The sequence below is a fragment of the Pipistrellus kuhlii genome, unplaced genomic scaffold (genome assembly GCF_014108245.1).
Source record: "Pipistrellus kuhlii isolate mPipKuh1 unplaced genomic scaffold, mPipKuh1.p scaffold_m20_p_2, whole genome shotgun sequence".
NCBI lineage: Eukaryota > Metazoa > Chordata > Mammalia > Chiroptera > Vespertilionidae > Pipistrellus > Pipistrellus kuhlii.
Genome location: NW_023425515.1, coordinates 176,006,524 through 176,030,071, shown reverse-complemented (window position 1 = coordinate 176,030,071; position 23,548 = coordinate 176,006,524). Strand labels below are relative to the sequence as shown.

The 23,548-nt window shown below is 48.4% G+C and overlaps 2 protein-coding genes across 2 annotated transcripts in view; one reads left to right on the top strand and one right to left on the bottom strand.

Moving 5' to 3' along the window:
* The window catches only part of TRIM62 (tripartite motif containing 62), a 29,135-nt gene extending 24,107 nt beyond the window's left edge, over positions 1 to 5,028 (bottom strand). Inside the window, exon 1 of the mRNA XM_036445266.2 lies at positions 4,599 to 5,028. Coding sequence (XP_036301159.1) covers positions 4,599 to 5,006 — 408 coding nt within the window. The 5' untranslated portion in view covers positions 5,007 to 5,028. The remainder of the gene's footprint in view (positions 1 to 4,598) is intronic.
* The window catches only part of HPCA (hippocalcin), a 226,769-nt gene extending 205,710 nt beyond the window's left edge, over positions 1 to 21,059 (top strand). Inside the window, exons 6-7 of the mRNA XM_045584900.1 lie at positions 2,154 to 2,167; positions 21,040 to 21,059. The gene's annotated coding sequence lies outside the window, so the exon portion shown is untranslated. The remainder of the gene's footprint in view (positions 1 to 2,153; positions 2,168 to 21,039) is intronic.
* Positions 21,060 to 23,548: the final 2,489 nt, after the last annotated feature.

Here is a 23,548-nt window from a genome sequence, read left to right as displayed (position 1 = left end):
AGTGCTTAGTACAGCCCCAGGCATCAGGCTAGAGCTCAAGTAATATTAGCGGAGAAGTCCCAAACCCTACTGAGATGAGGCTCCTCCTTCCCCCTTTGCGCCATGATCTAGTGCTCAGCAGTGGAAAAAAAAAAGGGGGTGGGGAGGGAGGATGTACACACACACACACACACACACACACACACTCTCTCTCTCTCTCACGTGCTATTTACACAACAAGAATTCTGTAGAACTACAGTAGAAAGCAATTCTTAGCAGGTTTCTCTATGGGATGTAACTACGGGGAGACTAACTTTTTTACATTATATAGCTCCGTTTATTATGCTAATTCTACCATCAGAAAAGAAGTAAAAGGCATTTCAAATCGGTTGTGTGCCTCTCTGTGCCAGGCACAGTATCAGGCACCTTGGACACAGATCTTTCGCCCGTGTTATAGATGAGCAGGCCAAGTGACCGGACCAAGGACACACAGCTTCTCAGTGAGGCCAGGATCTGACCCCAGCAGTGGGACCTGGGGAGTATGAAGCAATTCTGCCTGGCAGGTCAGGGAAAGCTTCATGGGGCAGGTGATATTTGAGCTGAGCCTGGAAAGCTGAGTAGGACTTCTTCAGGCCTGGGTTCCCAACCGGGGCTGATTATGACCTCAGGGGACATGGGATAAAGTATGGAGACTTTATCCCATGTCCCCTGGGGGAAGGACGCTACTAGCATTTAGTGTGTAGAGGGAGGCCAGGGGTCCTGCCTGCTACACATATCATGCACAGGACTGCCTTGGACAACAAAGAATTACCTGGCCCTAAATATCCATAGTGCAGAGTATGATGTAATATCCTAGAGATGCTATTATTTATTAAGTGCTTACAATGTGCCAAGTGCGGTATTAAGTTCTTGCAAATGTCATCAAATTTAATCCAACCCCATTACTCCACGCTGTCAGTGAGGCATGTGAGGCTCCGAGATGATACGTTACTTTCTTTCTTTCTTTTTTTTTTTTTTTAATATATATTTTATTGATTTTTTACAGAGAGGAAGGAAGAGGGATAGAAAGCTAGAAACATCAATGAGAGAGAAACATCAACCAGCTGCCTCCTGCACACCCCCAAATGGGGATGTGCCCGCAACCGAAGTACATGCCCTTGACCGGAATCGAACCTGGGACCCTTCAGTCCACAGACCGAGGCTCTATCCGCTGAGCCAAACCGGTTTTGGCGATACGTTACTTTCTTAAGGTCACACAACCAGAAAATGGCAGCCCTGGGTTGGAGCTACCTGAATACAAAACCAGACCTCTTAACTGTTCTGTTCTGCTAACTCCAGATGAATAATAAATTTAAAAGCTTCAGACCAACGGCTAGGGGGGTGGGGGTGGGGGTGGGGGAGGTGGGAGTCTCCCGCTGAGCCTATGCCCCGCCCCCTTGTGGCCTTGAGCAAGGTGCCTCCCCTCCTACCGTTCCCCATCTGTCAAGTGAAGGTTGCACCAGCCAATCTCCAAGGCTGCCAGCGCTCAGTCTGTTATCTGTAGGAGAGGGGCCGATCCCAGGCTCCCGAAGCCGCCGCTGGGAAAGGAGGGGTGTGGGGGGCAGTTCAGCCTCAGACCCAGGGCACAAAGAGCTCCTAAGGCGAGAGATGCAGGTAGGGGTTGGCGTGGCTTGAACCCTACCCAGGAGCTTCTCTCTCTAATGGGGAGGCATGTTTCTCTGCCACCTTCTTGCCAAGCCCACGTGGGCACCAAAGCCAGGCCTCCTGGGGCAAGAGAGGCAGGGCCGGGCATTTCCCCAGGTGGACATACGCGTTCTCACAGGTGGAAGGAGAAAGAGTGGGAGTGCATGCTGACCAAGCCCCACCACAGCCAGGCGTCTCTAGCAGGTTCATCACGGGTCAGCTTCATTAAAATCCTGGCGGGAAAGAATCCCCCTGGCCCCAGTTAACAGATGGGAGCAGCAAGCTACATGCAGTGATTTAGCTGAGTTACACAGATAGCGCTGAAGGAAGGTTTGGGACGTAAGTGCTGACTCAGGGCGGTACACGAGAAGGTAAGTGAGTGGCCGAAACCAGTTTGGCTCAGTGGATAGAGCGTTGGCCTCCGGACTGAAGGGTCCCAGGTTTGATTCCGGTCAAGGGCATATACCTTGATTGCGTGCACATCCCCAGGAGGCGGAGGCAGCGGATCAAAGTTTCTCCCTCATCAATGTTTCTAACTCTCTATCCCTCTCCTTTCCTCTCTGTAAAAAAAAAAAAAAAAAAAAAAAAAAAAAAATCAATAAATATATATATGTATTTTTAAAAAGAAGGTAAATGAGTGGCAGTCCTGTTTGTCTTGTTATCCAAGAGTGAAAAGTGTTTCATTAACATTTGGAGAAAATATATATTCAGTTTCTCCTCTATTCCCCAGGTCACAAAATGGACAACAAAAAACCCACACACAGTAATTCTGATTTTTCTGGTTTCCTGAAAAAGGAACCAGGGTTCAGTGGGCAGAGGCCTCTCCAGCTAGAAAGTCAGACAGGAAGAGGAGAGATGAGGGAGGGGTAGGGGAGGGATCAGGCCCGGTCAGGCTGTGCATTCTAGCCGGATCGATCTCTCATTGTCTGGCAGTGTATTTTTGGGTAAGTCACACCCCCTGTCTAGATCTCAGTCTCCACATTTATGTAATCAAGAGGCTGGACAGATGGTTTCAGATAAAGTCCCTTCAAACTCCTACAACCTGCACCTAGTCCTGTCAAAGATTCTTCCCTTTTCCCAGTTTATGTGATTTCACCAACAAGGAGATGGAACAAGGAAGGAACTCTGGAGGTCAAGGGCCAATCCTAGCCCTAGCTCCCAGACCAGCCCTTGCTCTCCATACTCAATGAGCCAGACTGGAAGGAAGTCAGTCATGGTTTTGGGATGAAAGGGGCGGGAAATGGGGAATGGGGAGCATAGGCCATTTCTCCGGGGACCAACGCCCATCTGCATGAGCACCTGCTAGGTTCAGGCTGACTTGTAGGGACTCAGGTACACGGATTGGGGGGAACCCCCTAGAATATGGGACAAAGTTGTTCCTTATCTCCTGCATAAGCATCTTGCAGGCCAGAGAGCTCACTCCCCCAAGTTAGCCCACTGCATTTTCGTGAAACGTTTGAGTTGAAACTGTTCTGCTTCCAAAGGCTCCATAGTCTGGGCCAGTTCTGGTCAAGGTTGGTCATTCATTCATTCAGCCTTTACTGACATGCACCGTCAGCCAGGCTCTGGGCCCACAGATACAATGAATAAGAGACGGTCTCTGCCCTTGGGGAACTAACTATGTGCCAGACGGTATGCCAAGGCCAGAGGTGTGAGGCTGCTAGATTTAAATGGTTTGGCTTGAGAAAGAGAGATTCCAGGCTTCAATAAGCTTGGAACTATTTTATTAAATACAGTAATGTGAGTTTCTTTGCTGCTGCCCAATCCTTTAAAATGGCAAATGTGCACCAAGAATCCTCTGTGCACTGAGAATCCTGTAAGGGGAGTACAGAGAATATACTATATTTCTCAAATATAGATAATCTGGAACACTTTTTAAAGCATCATACTTATTAACAGAGAACATCAGGGGACATACATGCAGCTCTAATGCTGTTTTTTCCTTTTTTTTTTTTTTTTTGCCAGTGGAACTTGGGGAAGGCTTACTCAGAGAGAATGTGTGAGCAGGGCTTTGAGAACTGAGCTGGAGTTGGCTAGTGCAGATGGGCAGGTTTAAGGGAGGCCATTTACAGTCTTAGGCAGACTGTCCTCAGGTTACCATGCATGTGCTCTTTCATTGAGTCTGCAAATGTCCTGATGTGAGTGACATGGCCAAGGAGGTCATCAAAAGCCCCTGGAGACTCCTACAGGTGCACACCCTGCCTTCTCAAATCACTTCACCTCAGGGCCTCATTCTCCGAATCTTGGCCTTCAAGTCCTGTCCCCACTCTCAACCAGGGCTCTACTCTGGTCTGAATCCCAAATGGTTCTTACAAGAGCATTTCAACTGGATCCCAGCCTCAAGCCCTTTCACACCTCAGCCTAGCCCTTGGCACCCAAACCCACTCTCTCAGCAGTTTGCTGACCCTAACCTAAACCCTCTCTCGGATTCAATCCCTGCCTGCCCAATTCGGGTGCTGCCCCGTGGTCCTGATTCACATATGATGGGCCTCCATGTAGTCTTGGCCCATCCTTAGAGACGGTTCCACCCCCTGTCTAGCCCTGACTGTATCCCCATTCCAATCTGTGTCTGTCCCCAATGCTGTCCGAAACCATTCTTACGGGGGCCCATCTCCAGCTCCAGCCCCAGGACAACTGGCAGTGACCCTTTCCTTGGCCAGCTCTGCTTGGGCTCATTCCCATGTGTCCCTCCCTGACTCTATGGGTGCCCTCTCCAGCAACCAGGGACTTAACCCCAACTTCAGTCTATCTCAGGCCCCGCCCCTCACCGCAGCCACGCCCCCTCCACGCCCCCGCACTAATTCTGATAGGCCCCTCACCCTGCCGGCGGCCCCGCCCCCTGGCAATGATGACTTGGCCCCGCCCACGGGCCAGCCTGGACCCTGCCTCCGGGCCTGCGGAGTCCCCGCCCGGGGCCCGCGGGGCTGGCGGCTCACCTGCAGCTCCTCGAAGGCATCGTCGATGCCGGTGACCTGGTGCTGCTCGTGCAGCGCGGGCTCGTCGCAGAAGAAGCACAGCAGCGTGCGGTCCGTGAGGCAGAAGAGCTTGACCTTGTCGTGCGCCTGGCAGGGGCGCGCGGCGCGGCGCGCGCTGAGGATGGCGTCCAGCGGGAAGGCGCGGTAGCGCTCCACGATGTTGGCCAGCTTGAGGCTGGGCGCGAAGGCGGGCTCGGCGAAGGTCCGCCGGCACTCGGGGCAGTCGCGGGCGCCCTGCGCCTCCTGCCGCAGCCAGTGCTCGGCGATGCAGCGGCGGCAGAAGTAGTGCTCGCAGCCCAGGCTCACCGGGTCCTGGTAGATGCTCAGGCAGATGGAGCAGAGCAGCTCGTCCTTGAGGCTGCACGCCATGGCGCCGGGGGCGGCGGAGGCGGGGGCTGAGACGCAGGGGGGCTGCCGAGAGAGCGCGGCGAGGTCGGGGGCGGCACCCAGCACCCAGCAAGGATAGGTGGGGGGAGCGGGCCGGCGGGGGCAGGAGCAGGCGCTACGGCCCAGGAGACAGGGAGCATGAGGAAGGGATGCGGAGCAGAGAAATACCCGAGATGCAGCGTAGGAAGGTGGTCTCCAGGCAGTGGGTGACCTGAGGCGATGGGTGCTGGAGGGAGTGCGCCGTGGGCGTCTGAGCGAAGGGACTCCTGGCAAGAAGGGGCTAGGGGGAGGGGCAGTCTGAAGGCATGGGTGCTGGGAGAAGGGGATCCGGGAGGGGAAGAAGGTCTGGGGGTGGGGAGGGTGCTGAAATCCCGGGATGGGTGCTATGGGGGAGGGGGAGAAGCTGGGGATGGGAATTCTGGGGGAGGGAAGAGCCAAACGGGAGCCGCAGCACGGCTGTGCCCGGCAGAGGAAAGGAGGGGAGCGAGCATGTTCATCAGCCCGGTCCCGGCCCCCAAGACCCGACCCAGCGCGGATTCTTACCCGCCGCCGGCCCCGCGGCCACTGCCCGGGTCCCAGCGCCGCTTCTCAACCCGGAACCAGCCGCGCCGGAGCGGCCAGCAGCCCCGGCTCCCTCTCCGCCCCCGCGGGCGGGACCGAGTGACTCCGCCCTCGCGGCGGGCGGGGGGGGTGGGAGGGAAAGAGGGGGCGGGGCCCAGCCTGCAGCCCGAGGACCCCCTCCCTGCCCCCGCCACCCTCCCACCCCTGCGCCCAGCTGTTCTGCAGGGTTGGCACTCGGAACAACACCCAGGTCTTGCTTAGGGGCCCTGCGGTGCGGGGGCAGCTGATTGGAGAGCCTAACGAATAAAAAGAGGAACATCTTTTTGTCATCAACTTAAAGACTTGGGGAAAATAATATGTATGTTATCTGCATAGGATACAATTTTTTAAAAATATATATTTTATTGAGTTTTCACAGAGAGGAAGAGAGGGATAGAGAGCTAGAAACATCGATGAGAAAGAAACATCAATCAGCTGCCTCCTGCACACCCCCCAACCCCCCACTGGGGATGTGCCCGCAACCAAGATACACGCCCTTGACCGGAATCGAACCTGGGACCTTCAGTCTCCAAGGCCAACGCTCTATCCAGTGAGCCAAACCGGTTTCGGCTAGAATGCGATTTTGTATAACATGTAAAGATTAAACTCGAGGAATGCCCTGCTTGCCTAGAGCAGTTCGAGACCCTCACATCCCTAAGTCCTGGGGACCCATTTCCTCTCCCCTTTCTGAAGGAATGCTTGGGAAGAAGTTTGGAAAGCGCTGGGCCTGGCTAACGTCTGATCCTAGGAGTTGCCTCCATTCAGCAAACATTTTTCCAGTGCCATGTTTGTGTAAGTGTGTGGAGGTGGGGGCGAGGGTGCGGGTGGGGATGGGGTGGGGGGTGGGGATGGGGGTGGGGGTGGAGCAGCAGAAGGAGTAATAGGAGACCTTGTTTGCACGCCAGATGGAGAGGGGATTCTAGCGGGAGGGACAGCATGTGCTGAAGCAGAGCGATGTGAAGGGGGAGGGCACATTTGGGGGAAGTGCAAGTTGTTCTGTTCTATTGGGGGAGGGGCTGGGGGAGGTGAAGGATGCTGAGGGCCATGGTAAAGGGTTTCCTGAAGTCATGGGGTGTCTGCGCAGGAAAAGGACCAGGTCTGACACGGGTTTCAGGAAGTCCAGGAGATGCTCATTATATGGTCAGCAAATCGAAGGCAGCGACCCATTCTGATGTGTCTGCAAATATGCACCGCTCCGTACACAGTGAAGGTGTGTGGCCGGATAACAGTGGCAAACATGTGGACTTCAGGAAGAGAGCCTGGGTACCAGTTAGGTCATGGTTGTCATATGCCTGTGGGACATGAGACTGCATGGAGGCCATGCAGTGGGAAAGGAGAGAAAGCTAGGGTGCTGAAAGCATAGACACTGACGTTGGTAATAGATTGGATATGGAGGTGAGAAAGAAGGAGGCACGGAGGGTAGCTCCTCAGCTTCTAACTCTTCCAGCAATGTCTTCACTGGGATTACACTTTATTGAGGTACTAGTGGCCCGGTGCACGAAACTCATGCACGGGGGAGGGGGATTGTCCCTCAGCCCAGCCTGCACCCTCTCCAATCTGGGACCCCTAGAAGGATGTCCTACTGCCAGTTTAAAGGGATCAGGCCTAACTGGCAGTCAGACATCCCTCTAGCAATCTGGGACTGCTGGCTCCTAACCACTCACCTGCCTGCCTGCCTGCCTGATTGCCCCTAACCACTCTGCCTGCTGGCCTGCTCGCCCCCATCTGCCCCCGCTGCCACCAGCCTGATCACTCCCAAATGCCCTCCGTGCCAGTGTGCTTGCCCCCAACAGCCCCCACCCCTGCTGGCCTGCTCACCCCCAACTGCCCCCCCTGATGGCCTACTTGCCCCACCTTTCCTCCCCATTGGCCTGCTCACCCCCAACTGCCCCCCTGATGGCCTGCTCACTCCAAACTGCACCCCTGCCCTGCACTGTCCTGATCACCTCCAACTGACCCCCAACTGACAGCCTGCTTGCCCCCAACTGGTCCCCCTGCTGGCCTACTCACCCCAAATTGCCCCCCCTCCAGCCTGATCACCCCCAATCCCCCCCCCCACCAGCCTGATCACCCACAACTGCCCTCCCCTCTTGGCCTCTAACCATCTCTACCTCGGCCCCGCCACCATGGCTTTGTCCAAAAGAACATCCGGAAGGTCTCCTGGAAGGTCTCCCAGCATAATTAGCATATTAGCCTTTTATTAGTATAGATAATTTAAGAAAGAGCTTGCCGTTTACTCCTCTGCTGCTTATGTGTCCCCCATCACACCATCACTCGGTCCCATGTCTCCATCGTTGCCAGCGATTCCTTCACTTTTTCTTGCAGTCAGAGCCCTGATTTTATTCCGGCGGTTCCCCTCCTCGTGTGACCCAAGAAATGAGCCCCGTTTGGTCCACGGCCATTGTGGTGGCCACATGCCTCTTGCCAGTGACGTCTTGGGCTTGGAAACGTGAGGCAGGTCTGGCCTGAAACACCGAAGGGGAAGCCTGTGGTCGGGAGGGGGCTTCTAGAAAGCATCTCTTCACTTTAAAAATCAGCCTACCCACTTCTCTGGGTGTGGACGCAGTTGGCAGCAAGCAATGCTTGGATTGCCGCAGCCATCTTGGTCTCAGCCAACACCTGACTGAATCCAAGAGGGTGCTAGGGAAGAGGAGCTGGCTGGCTGAGACAGAGCCTGGACTGTGAGATGGTCCATCTTATTGCTTTAGCAAGTTTAATAGCCTGTGCTGTCACCTGGCAACCAAAAGAATCACAAATGATATGCTGATATGCATGCCCATTTAAAACAATGATTTATTTATTTATTTTTGTCAGGAGGGCATGGTCTTTCTAAATCAGTGGTCGGCAAACGGCCGTTTGCCGCTCTATTGACTAATGAGTTTGCCGACCACTGGTCTAAATTATTGAATTATTTGAAGAAAATTAAAAAGACTTCATTTAGTCAACATATAACCCATACTCCTCTTCTATAGCAACAAAGCAGCTGGAAAAATGTCTGGTCAGCCAGAGACCCCACACTTGCCAGTTGCTCTGAGTGTGGCTTCCTGACCGAGTCCTTTTCAGTGAGATGTAAGTGACATAGCCCTTAAGGCACTAGGTTTTTGCTCCTCCATGTTCCATTGAGTGGGAATACAGATGTGTTTACCTCACAGGGTCTGACCGAAGGAACCTGTGTGGAGTGGAGCCACCTACCAACGTGGACTAGCTCGAGTGTGAGAAATGAATTCCCATCTTCTATGAGCCGCTGCATTTGGAGTCTTTGTTGCAGCAGCTTCACATTCCCAGTGCTATTCTATATCTGTTTTTGAGAAGAGACTCTGGTACTATTGAATGCTATTGTCTAAATAGCTACTTTCAGTAGCCAAGTTCCTCTTCATAGTTAGCGTCAATCTCTTCCAAAGCGTATGGAAAGTAGTTTCCTCTGGCTGAAACTTACAGCCTCTTTGACCTTTCACAACGCTTTCCAGCTTTTAGCCTTTTCACCCCTGGAGCTGTTTGTTCTTCTGACTTTACTTAGTCTCAGTTGCCAAAGAAAAAAAACAACAGGCCCAGAATGGTGTCATTTGTGCTAAAAGCCAGTGATGGCAAATCTAATACCTGATCTGTCATTGCCAGAAACGAAGTTGGTTGCTTATGCAAGCAGCGATTCATTAACTTTTATAATCTTATTCAATCAGTCTGGTATTTTTCTGGTCCAGCACCAGTAAGGCAATCTGTCAGATCGTCCTCCTCTCCATCCCCCTTAGAAAGAAGAGGCATTTGACATCATAAAAACCCTTTCTTTTCCTCCAAGCCCCCAAACAATCATTTTCCTTTCACTGATTGAGAGAAACCCCCTTTTCCCTCCCTTCTTTCTATGTGACCCTCCCGGTTTGTACAGCTCCATGGAGCGTCCTTCTGGTTGCTGATGAGATGCTGCCCTACTCATGGATTGTTTACCGAAGCCAATGAGATGTTCAAATTTACTCAGTTGAATTTTGTTTTTAGCACAGTTAAGACTATATGCAAACTGTTTGTTATACTTAAGTTTGTCAAGCCATTGCTCTTTCTGGATGTTTGTTGAGGGGGTCTAAACCTTAGAGATCCTGACGGTAGTAAATGCTTCCATTCACACTCTAAAAAAACCAGTAGCATCAGCTGAAACTGGTTTGGCTCAGTGGATAGAGCTGATGCCTGAGGACTGAAGGGTGCCAGGTTCGATTCCGGTCAAGGGCATGTACCTTGCTTGTGGGCACATCCCCAGTGGGGGGTGTGCAAGAGGCAGCTGATCGATGATTCTCTCTCAAAGATGTTTTTCTCTATCCTTCTCTCTTCCACTCTGTAAAAAAAAAAAATCAATAAAATATATATTTAAAAAAATAAATAACATCAGGAATTAAAAAAAAGAAAGGAAGGCCCAAACACACAGAGACACAGATATGAACACATAGTCGTACACATGTGCATTATATGTATAGCAAAAATCTGTAGAACTCTAGCAATTTTAAATGTGTTGATCTATATGTTAGGATTATGGGGGGACTTCATATATTATATATCTCTGTTTAATATGTAAATTCTAATCAGAATAAAAAAAAAACCACGGTGGATCCTTATTATTCATGGATTTCATATTTGCAAAGTTCCCGACTCCTGAAATTTACCTGCAGCCCCCTAATCAATACAGGAGGTGCTTTCGCAGTCATCTGTGGACATACGCCTGCACCGAGTGTTGAACATTTAGTTGCCCAACCTGCATGTTCCCAGCTGAGGTCTAACAAGGTGGCCTTTGCCCTCTTGTCTCAGCTCCCAGGCTGTACACAAGTACCCATTTTGTGGTCTAACTTCTGTCATGCTTTTCTGGTTGGTGATTTTGCTGTTTAAAATGGCCCCCAACTGCAGTGCCGAAGCGCTGTCTAGACAGTGCTCCTAAGCGCAAGCAGGCTATGATGTGCCTTAGGGAGGAAATATATGTGTTGGATAAGCTTAATTCGGACATGAATTACAGTGCTGCTGGCCATAAATTCAATGTTAATGAATCAACAATATTAAATAAGGCGTTTTTAAACAGAAACACACATGAAACACAGTTGTGCATTCATTGGTTGGTGAAAACATGGCTGGAGGTTCCCAGGTAGTTCCTTATGGAGCGGTGATTCAGTAGTTGCTCTTTCTGTCTTTGGGGCAACATTATAGGACAGAGCTGTGAATAATGAGGGTCGACTGCATGTAACATTGTTGTATCTAACAGCATCCACCAATACAAGGTACCACCACCTTTTCCATCCAGGTCACACTGGCTCGGGCCTGCTCAAAGCAGGAGGGGAAAGAAAATGAATATCAAGCCACTCCTGTGTGCCAGGCACCTGCTAGGTGCTTCATATCCATTATTTTGTTTAAATACTTTTACTTATTTATCTGTTTATTTTTATTTCAGAGAGGAAGGGAGAAGGAGATAGAAATAACAGCAATTAGAGAGAATCATCTTTGGCTGCCTTCTACACACACACCCCACTGGGGGCCGAGCCAGCAACCAAGGCATAAGCCCCAACCGGAATCAAACACGGGACCCTTCAGTCCGAAGGCTGACACTCTATCCACGGAGCCAAACCGGCCAGGGCCCATTATGTTGTCGAATCCTCACAATAGCCCTCCTTGTTTGCAGATGAGAAAACTGCTTCTCAGAGCAAGGCTCCTCCACCCCAAGCTGCTGGAGAAGACCCCACAGCTGTGCGAGGGCCACGTCTGGGCCCTCGGCTCCATCCCATGGTCTTTATAAACAGTCCAGCTGGGCCCCTCTCTCAGTCCCTTCCCCACCTTTGGGGAACTTTGCCTTTCTCTGCAAGCAACACATGCACACCCTTCTCCTCTTCTCCGGGGGACCTTGCCTCCCACTCAGGGAGAAAGCAGAGGGGGGCAAGAGATTCTCAAATTCCAGTCCCCTTCAACCTATCAACGTATCCCCAGAAACGTCTCATGTCCCCTGTGACGTGAGGCAGCCCAAAATAAACACAGGATGAACTCAACTCGTTTATATCTTTATTCACCCTCCCCTCCCCTCTCCTCTGAAGATGGAGTGTGCTTTCTGTTCAGAACGAATCCCTCCCCCTGGGCCCTCGGCTGATCCCCTCAGGCTTCCTCCGGGACCCAGCTCCTTCAATTACCCTCCTCTCTCCTCTGGTGTTTTGGTCTCCCTCCTCAGCACTGGTTACTTTCCCTCAGCCTAAAAACAGGCTCAGGTTTCTCTGAAAACAGCAGTGCCCCCACCCGCTGGCTACCTGCTTACTTCTTGCCTTTCTCGAGCCTGGCCTCCTGAAAGGTTGGTCCGCACACCCTCTCCTGCCTTTCATCAGCCACACAGTCTGGCTCTGCTCCCCCCACCGCCCCACCGCCCCACCGCACTCACTAATAATCTCCTAATTGCCAATTAAAGAGAGCTGCTAATACACAGTTGCTGCTGCAGAAAAACAAAAGGCAGAGAAACATTCAAAGGAAATGTGAAATATTCATGATTCCACCACCTAGAGCGTATTGTTCATACTAGCTTTATGTCCTTATAGACCTTTTTTACATATTATCCATGCTAGCATTCACACGTGCGCATGGGCGCGCGCGCGCGCGCACACACACACACACACACACACACACACACACACATACACAAAGGAGGAGGAAGGAGAAGGGGAAAGGGAGAGGGAGAGAGGAAGATTTTCTAAAAATAGAAATGAATGCACTCGGTAAATCATTGCTTCTCAAAGCATGGTCCTTGAACCACATGTATCTTAGCGAGGGTTCTTCCAAGGGCTGACCTTGAAGGACCGGAGTGAAAAGAGCTGATGTGGGAAGTGTGGGTAACCTGCCTAAGGAGGTGGAAGGGGGCACCAGGGCAGGGAAGACAGCCCCACGAGGCTGCAGGACGGAGCCAGAGGGCACCTGCTGACTTCTGCAGGGACCTGAGGGAAGAGGGTAAGACACGTGCCAAAGAACAATGCTGCCCAAAGCACTAGGGCGCTGAGCACTCGTACACCATCTTTGAGTGTTGAGGCTGCAATGCAGTCCTGCTTCTCCCTTAGCCACAATGTAGGTGCTGGCCGCTGGACTGAGGGACAAGGGCAGGACCATGGCAGTATCTGTGACAGTCCACCCCTTACAGCGACTTCGAGCAGCTTGCACACCGCAGTGGTTTCGTGTCCTGCCATTGCTTCCTCAAGGTGGTGGCCGGTCACAGTTTATGTTGAAAAGCAGAGAAAGGAGACAGTAGGAGGGACAGTGGAACAAGCTGCAGATCTCATTGCTGGGGTTGGACCTGAGAGGAACCAATGCTCATCCTTTTGTTCATCACCACTCCTTCAGTCACCTGGGCCAGCATTTCCATTACCCCTGCCATTTCAATGATTCCTTTCCTTGCCTCCCAGTCTCCCAGAATGAAGAATTCAAAATTGTCAGGGGGCAGGTATCATTTTAGTAAAACCATTACCGTGTCCTCTAGAAGTGTTTTCCCCACACCCTCTGGAAACAAGAATTTCTAGTCCTGCAGAGCCTAAGGCTTTGGAGGATAAAGAACATAAATTCATCAAGCTAGTCACTGAGAACGAAAGTCATAGATCATGGCTTTACATAGATAATGACTATTTGCCTAAGGAATATAAATCTATCTTAGGACAGCACTCCAACCTTTTCCTCAAACTTAGCTATCCCTCCAAGTGATGATTACATTTCCTCAGGAGGGCAGCGTTTGGTCGGTATAGCATAGAGTAGAACACATGGGTAACAGGGTATGTGCCTACTTCCTCCATGGTCATGTTATGGGAGAAATTAGCTCCTCTGGGAGCCCTCCCATGGCAATGCTAGCAGAGACTCCATAGACCAAAAAGGCAATCCAGTGTCAATCCCATGAAGTCATGGAGGAATCATGGCCCCTCTAGGATGGTTTGGTTCATTGTAATCAACTTGTCCCATGTGGCTGGGGGCTCTCCTTGAGGGATGGTACCATATCAAGAGCTCAGCATCACCTCTGCTCTGACAGACTGGACATTTAGTGGCAGTCATTCCTATATCAGCTTGGATGAGAGGGAGCCCTGTGGTTGGAACACGCGTGGCTTCCATCCTTCTACAAGTCTACTCAGTTCACTGGCCCATTGTGCGTTGTCTGAGGCACCTGAGGTGAGAGAGACTTACCGTATTTTCCGGCGTATAAGACGACTTTTTTTTTTTTTAAATATATTTTATTGATTTTATACAGAGAGGAAGGGAGAGAGATAGAGAGTTAGAAACATCAATGAGAGAGGGTCATTGATCAGCTGCCTCTTGCACACCCCCTACTGGGGATATGCCCGCAACCAAGGTACATGCCCTTGACCGGAATCGAATCCGGGGCCCTTCAGTCCCCAAGCCAACGCTCTATCCATTGAGCCAAACTGGTCCCGACTAAGACGACTTTTGAAACGAAAAAAAGTCAGCCAAAAATCGGGGGCAAAAGACCAAAATTGCACAAAAATTACCTGCAGATCTTGATGGCAAAGTAAATCTTTTCTTTGAAGTGGGGGATAGTCTTATACAGCGAATATAGGCCTAAACCTATGTTTTAACTGTAAAATTAGAGGGTCGTCTTATACGCTGGAAAATATGGTATTTCAAATGAATGAATCGTCCCATCTAACCTGGTTGTTCTGTACCTCCTCTGCAATGGGAACACTCGGGTAAACACTGGAATGAGACAGAGATCCATACATTTTATATTTTCTCTCAGAGGTCAATCCACAAGCTTCTTCTCCAGACTTCCTGAACTCTGGTATTCAGTCTTGTCCTTTGCAGGTTCCTGATTAACCGGCCAAATAGTCAGCACTGCCCAGGAGCCTTCCTTAGGCCACTTCTCCCATGCCCAGTTGGGGGCTTACTGCACTGCTTGACCTTCTGCCTCCTGGGAGACCATCTCCTCCCCATTACCATGCCAGACCCTCCTATTGTGGTGACCTGTCCATAACCAGGTCCAAGCTTTTGCCTCTTTGGCAGTTGGTCATAAGGAGTCTCTGATGAGTTCATAGGTGGGAGCTGAGGAAGAGGCTCCAGTGCAAAGGGGGGTGATAACCTGGGGCCTGGCCTGCTTGTGTAATTTATCTGGGACCTCTGCTTCTGCTCAGGCCTGGTCTTGAATGTCTCATTTCCATCCTACGATACTGGCTTGCTGATGCACCTATCTGACTTTATGACTTGGTGGATCGGACAATACACACATTACAATGGGAAGCTCTGATCACAGGGTCAGTTGGTTTCTTATGGTCAATTGCTCAGTCTCTGAGAACCCAGTAGCTCACGAGGTATTGATTTTCAAATATTGAATGCTTTCCTGCTGGAGAAAGCATGCCCTGGCTACAAAATCCTAAAGATCTGCACCCAAACCCTCCTACGGGGCTTGCTCAAGGTTCCCTGTGTGTCCTTATCTACTATAAATACTTCCATCACCATGCATCTGAAACTGGATTGGAGCAGTGAAATATATCTGTCTCCAAAATCAAGAGGTCTATTGAGTGGCTCTTTCTTGGTGGCAAGAGACACAAGGTACAATTACTTGCATTTACTGTTCACTTAGAAGTAGTAATACCACCTAGGTCAGCTTGCGTGAAAGGAGCTCCCCTCTTGTGCATGTGTCTGTGAGGGCATCCAGAGTACTGGCCACTTCCTCTGTCTCAGGCCAGGTTAACATGACGTCATCAAGAGAATATTCTTCAAAACCAGCATGAGGTGTTGAGGAATGGCAGGTACTGTATTGTGACAGAGTAGGAAGTTAACACAGCCCTGGGGCAAGACCATGAACAAATCCTGCTGTTTGTTCCAAGGGGATGCAAATTGCTTCTGATCTTCCTGAAAATGACTGGATTGGGGTGGGGGGGGGGGAGTGGAGGTTTTCGGTGAAAATGCATTTGCCAGAACAATTGCTACATATCAAGTTCCAGAAGTTCTTTTAGTCTGTTTTAGTAAAGATAGCATGTGCAGAAACTGCAATTGAGGCTACTACTTGGTTAAGTTTATGGTAGAACATCAACACCTACAGTGATCTTTTAAAAAATTTTAATTTTTGCAGTGGCCAGTGTGATGAAGTAAATGAGAATACCATGGGGACTACCACTCCTGCATTCTCGAGTCTTTATATATATATATATATATATATATATATATATATATATATATATATATATATATATATATATATTTAAATTGATTTCAGAGAGGAAGAGAGAGGGAGAGAAACATCAATGTTGAGAGAGAATCATTAATTGGCCGCCTCCCATGCATCCCACACCAAGGATCAAGCCCACAGCCCAGGCATGAGCCCCTGGCCAGAATGGAATCTGGGATCCTTCAGTCTGCAGGCTGAAGCTCTATCCACTGAGCCAAACCAGTCAGGGCCATCCTTTAAGTCTTTAAGGTGATGCTCTCTGCCATTCACCACAGAGTGCAGTATTGCTTCTGATTTATGTTGGGGTGTGTGTGCACAATTTCAGATGCTTCCGTGTGGCCTTCCTACCATTATGGATCTTTCTGTACAGATTAAGAAACCAATGTGAGGTTCCTACCAGCTGCTAAATTTATCCGTCCCAATTAGATATTTAGGGATGGGGAAATGGAGGTCTGAAGAGCCAATGGATCCACTGTGAGGTGGGCTTTCATCATCTTGCCTCAATATGTCCCTGCTTTCACAGGAGGGGTCATAGTGGCTTTTTGGATGCTAGTATTAATCTCAGCCAAGACCTGTATCTAAAAACTATAGAAACATCTGGCTGCCCTCCACTCCCCCGGGTACAGTTTCCTTGGGGAAAGAATAGGGTAGTAGGTTCTATATTTATTTACAGTGGCATTGCAGTCCTTTCCCAAAGAATCCCAGCCTTTCCCTTTGGTCTAAGGACTAACTTAAGCATGGAAAACAGGTGAGGGATAGTGATTTCCCATTGTGGTGGCTCCCATCAGCCTTCGGATCACATGCCCTTGGTCTGTTTTGATGATGTTGGTGAATAATCCCCCTTGTTGGTTGCCCATTGATGTTTCCCCTTAGGAATGCCAAAATCTATTATCTATCCCTCAGGCCTCTGTGGTAAGAGCCCTTTGGTTGACTTTCTATCCACCTTCCTCTGGTGGTGAAGTGCTGCCACCTGGCCTCTGCTGTCACCATGAACAACACCCAGGAGTCTAGCCCCACAGCAGCCTCCCCTCGTAGCCATGGAACTCGGAAAGGAGAGCCACTAAATGTATGTGACAATCATTCCTCAAGACAAGTAAGTCAAGTCACTATGCTGTGCACCTGAAAGTTACACAGTGCTGTTATCAATTACATCTCAATAAAACTGGGACCCCTCCAACGTAAATAAATAAAATTGAGGCAAGTATCTAATAACTCACTCAAAATACCCCCCCCCCCCATATTTGTGCTTCACTTTGATAATAAAGAATAACTTGTAGGGTTCTCTATGTAAGCCTTACTTCTCCGGGCAAGGAGAATCCTGGTATCATAGTAGAAACTTAGGGTGAAATGTCATTTATTGCATTCCTGTTATTTATATTCACTGCCCTAATTCTGGTCCTTGTTGCCAAGAGTGGTGAGTGCTTGCATTTGTCTAAGAAAGGGAGGTGAAGGGGAGAATCCAAGATGGCTGCTCGGGTAGGCACCTAGCCGCAGCCGCACGCAACAATTTCAATAAAATACAACTAAAATATAAAATGGACATTACACAGAACTACAGGAAAGTCGACTGACTGGAAATTCTACAACAAGAAGCAAGGAGATAACCAGAAGGAAGAGCAGAGGAGCTGTAAGAGCCTAAGGTACCGAGACACGCAGCTCGCAGAGAGGACGGAGCCGGAGAGGAGGGAGGCTGAGTGCCTGGCTGGCGTTCCCTAGCGGGAAGGAGATAAAAGCTCCGACTGTGCTGGGCTCCAGTTCCGACTGCTCTGAACCCCAGTTCTAGGCCAGACCCCGGGGACCCAGGCTCACACAGAGGGAGCTGGGCTGCGAGGCAGAACCCCGGGGAAGCGGCAAGAGGAGGTCCTGGCTGCGCGCAGAGAAGGGCTGGCCGGCTGTGCCACGGGATTGCCCTGGCGGGAAGGAGACAGGGGCTCCAGACTGCTCTGAACGCCACCTCCAACTCCACTTCCAACTGAACTGAAGCCCAACACCTGGCTCATTGGGGAAGAGAATAGACTGTTTGGCAGCAGGCAAAAATCGAGGGCACCTTTCTCTCAGAGGTGCTTGCAAGGAGTACTGAAGGACCCTGAGTCTCAGGAGTCGCATAGGGCGGGGCTGACGGAAGCCAAGGCTGTAGGCTCCACCCTGAAACCCTGCCCCATCAGGAAAGCTGCCTGCGAAAATGCCTAAACCAAATAAATCACAAACGAAAGAAATGGAGGACAAAAAGCGACTGGATATAGAGTTCAAAACCACACTTATAAGGTTTTTCAAGAGTTTCCTAGAAAAGGCCGATAAAATAAATGAGACCTATGAGGATATGAAAAGGGATCAACAAGAAATAAAGAATACATTGTCTGAAATAAAAAATATTATACAGAGTCCTAAAAACAGAACAGAAGATAGCAAGAATCAAGTCAAAGATTTGGAACATAAAGAGCCAGAAGACACTCCTCTGCAGAAGCAAGAAGGCAAGAGAATCCAGAAAATTGAAGATGATGTAAGAAACCTCTGGGACAACTTCAAACGATCCAACATCAGAATTATGGGGGTCCCAGAAGATGAGAGAGAGCAAGATATCGAACACATACTGAAAGAAATAGTGACAGAAAACTTCCCCCACCTGGTGAAAGAATTGAACTTACAAGTCCAGGAAGCACACAGAACTCCAAACAAAAGGAATCCAAAGAGGACCACACCAAGACAAATCATAATTAAGATTCCAAGAGCAAAAGACAAAGAGAGAATATTAAAAGCAGCAAGAGCTAAGCAGGTAGTTACCTATAAAGGAGCACCTATACGATTGTCAGCTGATTTCTCAACAGAAACCATGCAGGCCAGACGGGAATGGCAAGAAATATTCAAGGTGATGAATAGTAAGAACCTACAGCCAAGATAATCTATCCAGCAAAGCTATCACTCAGAATCGAAGGTCAGATAAAGAGCTTCACTAATAAAAAAAGCTAAAGGAGTTCATCACCACCAAACCAGAATTATATGAATTGCTGAAGGGGGTTCTTTCAGAGGAGAAAGTAAATAAAGATAAAAATTATGAACAACAAATACGTAACTATCAACAAGTGAATCTAAAAACCAAGGAAATTTAAAAAAAATCTGATGAACAATATTAACTGTTGAATATAATAGAATCAGAGGTATGGAAGGGGAGTGAACTGATGATTCTTGGGGAAAAGGGGAGAGGGGGATGTGGGAAGAGACTGAAAATAAACTGTGCACCTATGGATGAGGACAATAGGGGGTGGGGAAAGGGCAGAGGGTGGAGTGGGAAGGGGGGGGAAGGAACATTTGTAATAATATGAACAATAAAAATTTATTTAAGAAAAAAAAAAGAAAAAAAAGAAAAAAGAAAGGGAGGTGAAGGGTAGGTGTTGGGAAGGGCCTGGAACAGTGGAGAAGGAAACCATAGGCTATCTGTTAAATCTCCACAAAAAGATGAAGGTTTGAAGAATAGCTTGGCTACAATTTGCAATCAGATCAATTACCAAAAAATTGTTTGAAAAGGGGGAGGAGCTCCCTACTAGTGGCTGGAAGGAATGCTGCCTGATTCAATGACTAGCTTATGTAAGCCAATTAGATCTTTAAATTAAAAAAAAAAAAAGTTTAAAAAATTGCCCCTTACGGTTTTTTCTTTTTGTTTGTTTTTGTTTTTGTGTGTTTTTTCTTTTTTAAAATCTTCCTATAGAAAAAAGAAAAAGGAAAGAAAGGACAGCCACCTCTGAGCTGCTCCATGATGCCAGTGTCCCCTACACAAGCTCATTTCTCATTGCTCCAGTGAAGGGGCATCCTGGGAACACATTCAGCTGGAGGGCCCTCTGGTTCGAGGGAATACATTTCTGCTGGGGGTCCCACCTCTGAACCTTTTGCTTGCTTCCTGCAGTGCTGGCAGTTCATGCATTGCTACAGTGTTCATTGTAGCTGTTATTTCTATTCACTGTTAAATCGCTGTCTCTTCATGCCCAAGCCACCCTTCTATACCCTGCTGTTGAATGCTAGAACCAGGACTCAAAAAAAAAAAATAATAATAACATTCTATCATTGCCAGTTGCTCCCTGTTTTGCCCTGCCAATGAGAAAGAAGTGCAAAGGGAAAGAAGTGAAGCAGGAAGGAGGGACTTGCTTCTTCCTATGGACTTCCTGTCAGCTTCCTATTCTTGCCAGCATCACCCTAGCGAAGCTTCTTCACCCTTAGCAGCAGCTGAATCTGGTTGGCAGTTTTCCCAACACTTCCTGGCACCCGCTCCCAGGACTCTGGTGCCCCTCCTCAGAGGTGTGAGCTTCAGTTTTTTGGACCCCCCTCAGCCCCGTCTAAGCGTTTGTTTCCTTTATTTAAAAAATATTTTATTTATAAGGGAGGAGTGAGAGATAGAGACATCAGTGATGAGAGAATCATTGATCTGCTGCTTCCTGCACGCCCCACACGAGGGATCGAGCTCAGAACCCCCCCATGTGCCCTGACTGGGAATCGAACTGTGACCTCCTGGTTCGTAGGTTGCTGCTCCACCACTAAGCCATGCTGGCCGGGCCCTCCTCTAAGCTTTTCAGTTTTGGTCATCCCATCCTTTTACCTGATTTCACCAGCCCTGGATATAGCATCTGCCCCCGTAATTGCTACCTTTGTGATAACTCTGTGCTCTTTTTTTTTTTTTTTTTTCAATTACCCTAGTTAATAATATTATACCTACTTAACAATACATTAATTAGATTCTATTTAAATTAGTGTTATGGTTTCTGTTTCCTGATTGAATCCTGGTCATTATTCTTTCTTCAAGTTTCAAGGAGCCATCCGAGCTCCAAGTACTCCCGCCAGGATGCAGATCCCAGAGGTCCACGTCAGGAGAGTGCCTCCATGCCTACAAACTCCTCTCTAATCCGGCCTTACGTTCCACTTCCCATCCTGACTCCACACCCCAGTATCTGTGCACAGACAGGTTCTCCAGCTTTCTGTTGGTAGCTATTAGCCAGATCCCACAGTTCTTTCTGTCAAACTCCTGTTTCTCTAAGCAGAGATAGTATTTCCTCAGTGGTGCCCTGCTGGGACTTGACCTGATGATTGGCCGAGAAGTTATGAGAGGAAGTAGGAGCAGGTCTTAGGGCAAGTATCCTCTTGCAAGGAATCTCCAAGGCGAGGCCTCCGCATGGTCTCTGGACAAAGAGGAGAGCCCATTGTGCTCTAGCAGGGGGGAGGGGGCCACTCCCGCCACTCTCATCAGTGGGTCCTGGATGTGGTTTTCAGCCCTATCTTCCCTCCGGCTGCGGGAGATCAGGAGATTTTCAAATGCTGTCTCAGAGGTTTTCTGCTTTCATGCCATGCCCTAGATTAGTAGTTTGCTAGTTTGAACCTGTCATTCTCTTCTTTCATCACATCAATTCTACTGAACAACAACCAACCAACTCCACAAGTTCTTTTTAATGTTTTTATTGATTTTAGAAAGAGAGGAAGGGAGAGGGAGGGAGAGAAACATCAATGTGAAAGAGAATCATCAATCACCCCCTAATGAGGATCAAGCCCACAACTTGGGCACCACAAGTTTTTTTAAATTATCCTTTCCTTTATTTTTTTTTAATTTTATTACCATTTTCAATTGTAAAAGAGACTGCATAAACCATGATATTCCCTTACATTTATATCCTAGCCTCTAATTCAGCATATGTGAGAGTCTTTATAATGGGGCTTCTACAAAATATCAAAGACTAGCAATGTTGCTATTGATTAGCAAGTGATCCAATCCTAGAATTCTATCCTAAGGATCTGCTTCCTACCACCACTTCTGGTACAAGCTGCCTTCGTTTAGGTGGCTAGAAGCAGACTCTGAGGCAAGGACTCGCGTTAAATTAGCTTATCTGGGCAAGGTCAGTTATATAGGTAGAGAAGTGGGAAATGATAAAGGAAAGAACGGCAGCTGAGAGGAGTGCACTATTACGCCAGCAAAGCTTAATCCAGCAAGCAGGGAAACTGAGAGGGTGAGCAACACGTGTCTCAGAAGCGCGAGGAGTGTTTGTATCCCAACGGAGAGTCACTGGTTAGGGGTGGATGAGAGCGGTTGGCAGGAAAGGCCTCAGGAATATGGGTGGGGAACTGACAGGATCTGCAACAAGCTGCATCTATAGCTGAGTCACTTCAGTACTTGCTTAAAATGCAGATTTCTGATAGGGGAATCAGCGACTTCCTAATTATTTTTAAATGAAAAGTTTAAAATAATAGAACCACCAAGGAAATCAAATTATGAAGATGCAATTAACAGAATATGCAGGGTAGCCCCCAAAATGTATACACCCTTAAATAGCTAAAATTTGAAAATGAGACATTTTAATAAACTGCCTTTATAATTATTTGAAGTGTGTGCATACATTTTTTGGGGAATACACATGCACACACATACACATACACACACACACACACACCCTCTCAGTGTAGATTCTTGGGTTTACTTTCAGTAAAAATTGGGTACCACAGTGAGGACAGTAACTGCTACCTGTAATTGGAGTAGTTCCTTTCATGTCCTTCGCTAAACAAATAGAAATGATGGATAAAATACAACAAATGTATTTTTAACATGTAACTGAGCTCAAAAACCATAGGTAGAAAAGAGCCACCTGGGGGTGGTTGTGAACAGCTTGAATTGGTGTGGGTGTGAGAACTGTTTGCATTAATGGTGGTGATGGGGGGAAATCTTACCCAAGAAATTGAAATAAAATTTGTCTTGGAGCTGGTTAAAGTAATAGAGTTGTGAAACGGCCCATGGCACTCCTCCACAATCTAGGGCACTTGGGACTCCTATAGAAAACAACTCCCACTACTAAAAACATTACAAAGTGTGGGAAGAGAAGGACTTCTAGGAGATTAAGTCAGAAACAACTTGGCTGCTTCAAATGCTGTGTTGGTTGGGCGTCCCAGAAAGTGAGTGTGGGGATGGAGTAGGAGAACAGGGGGTTATTGAGGGTAATGCCTGGGAAAGTTAAAAACAAAGGAAGAGAGAGCCCCGAATCTGATGCAGATCAGACCAAGGCCTGGCTAACCTAGAGGGAATTACAGCAAATATTGCTGTTAAAGGAGTTGAACAGAAATTGCAAGACTCTGGTACCCATTCCTAATCCATCATTTTGTAGGGACTGACAAGAAAGAGCATGGTGCCAAAACCGGTTTGGCTTGGTGGATAGGGCATCAGCCTGCGGACTGAAAGGTCCCCGGTTCCATTCCAGTCAAGGGCATGTACCTTGGTTGGTTGCGGGCACATCCCCGTAGGGGGTGTGCAAGAGGCAGCGGATTGATGTCTCTCTCTCATCAATGTTTCTAATTCTCTATCCCTCTCCCTTCCTCTCTGTAAAAAAAAAAAAAAAAAAAAAAAAAAAAAAAAAAAAAAAAAAAATCAATAAAATATATTTAAAAAAGAAAAGAAAAAGAAAAGAAAGAGCATGACCTCAACTCAAAAGCTAAAGCAGATCCCCAAGGCACTGACAGCTGGTGGTTGTCAGCTGACTGCATTCCTTATGGCTGAATGGCAACTTTTTCTATTATTAAAGGGAGAACTGAGTGGCGCATATGCCAAAAATTAGGATAACAGAACAAGAGCAAAGATTTTAAAAAATGTTTTTGTTGATTTTAGAGAGAGGAAGGGAAAGGGAGAGAAACATTGATGAGAGAGAAACATCAACCAGCAGCCTCAAGCCCACAACCTGGGCATGGGTCAGCGCTCAAGCACTGGCAGGGCACTGGCCACCCTGGCCAGGCAATATCCAAGATTTTAATA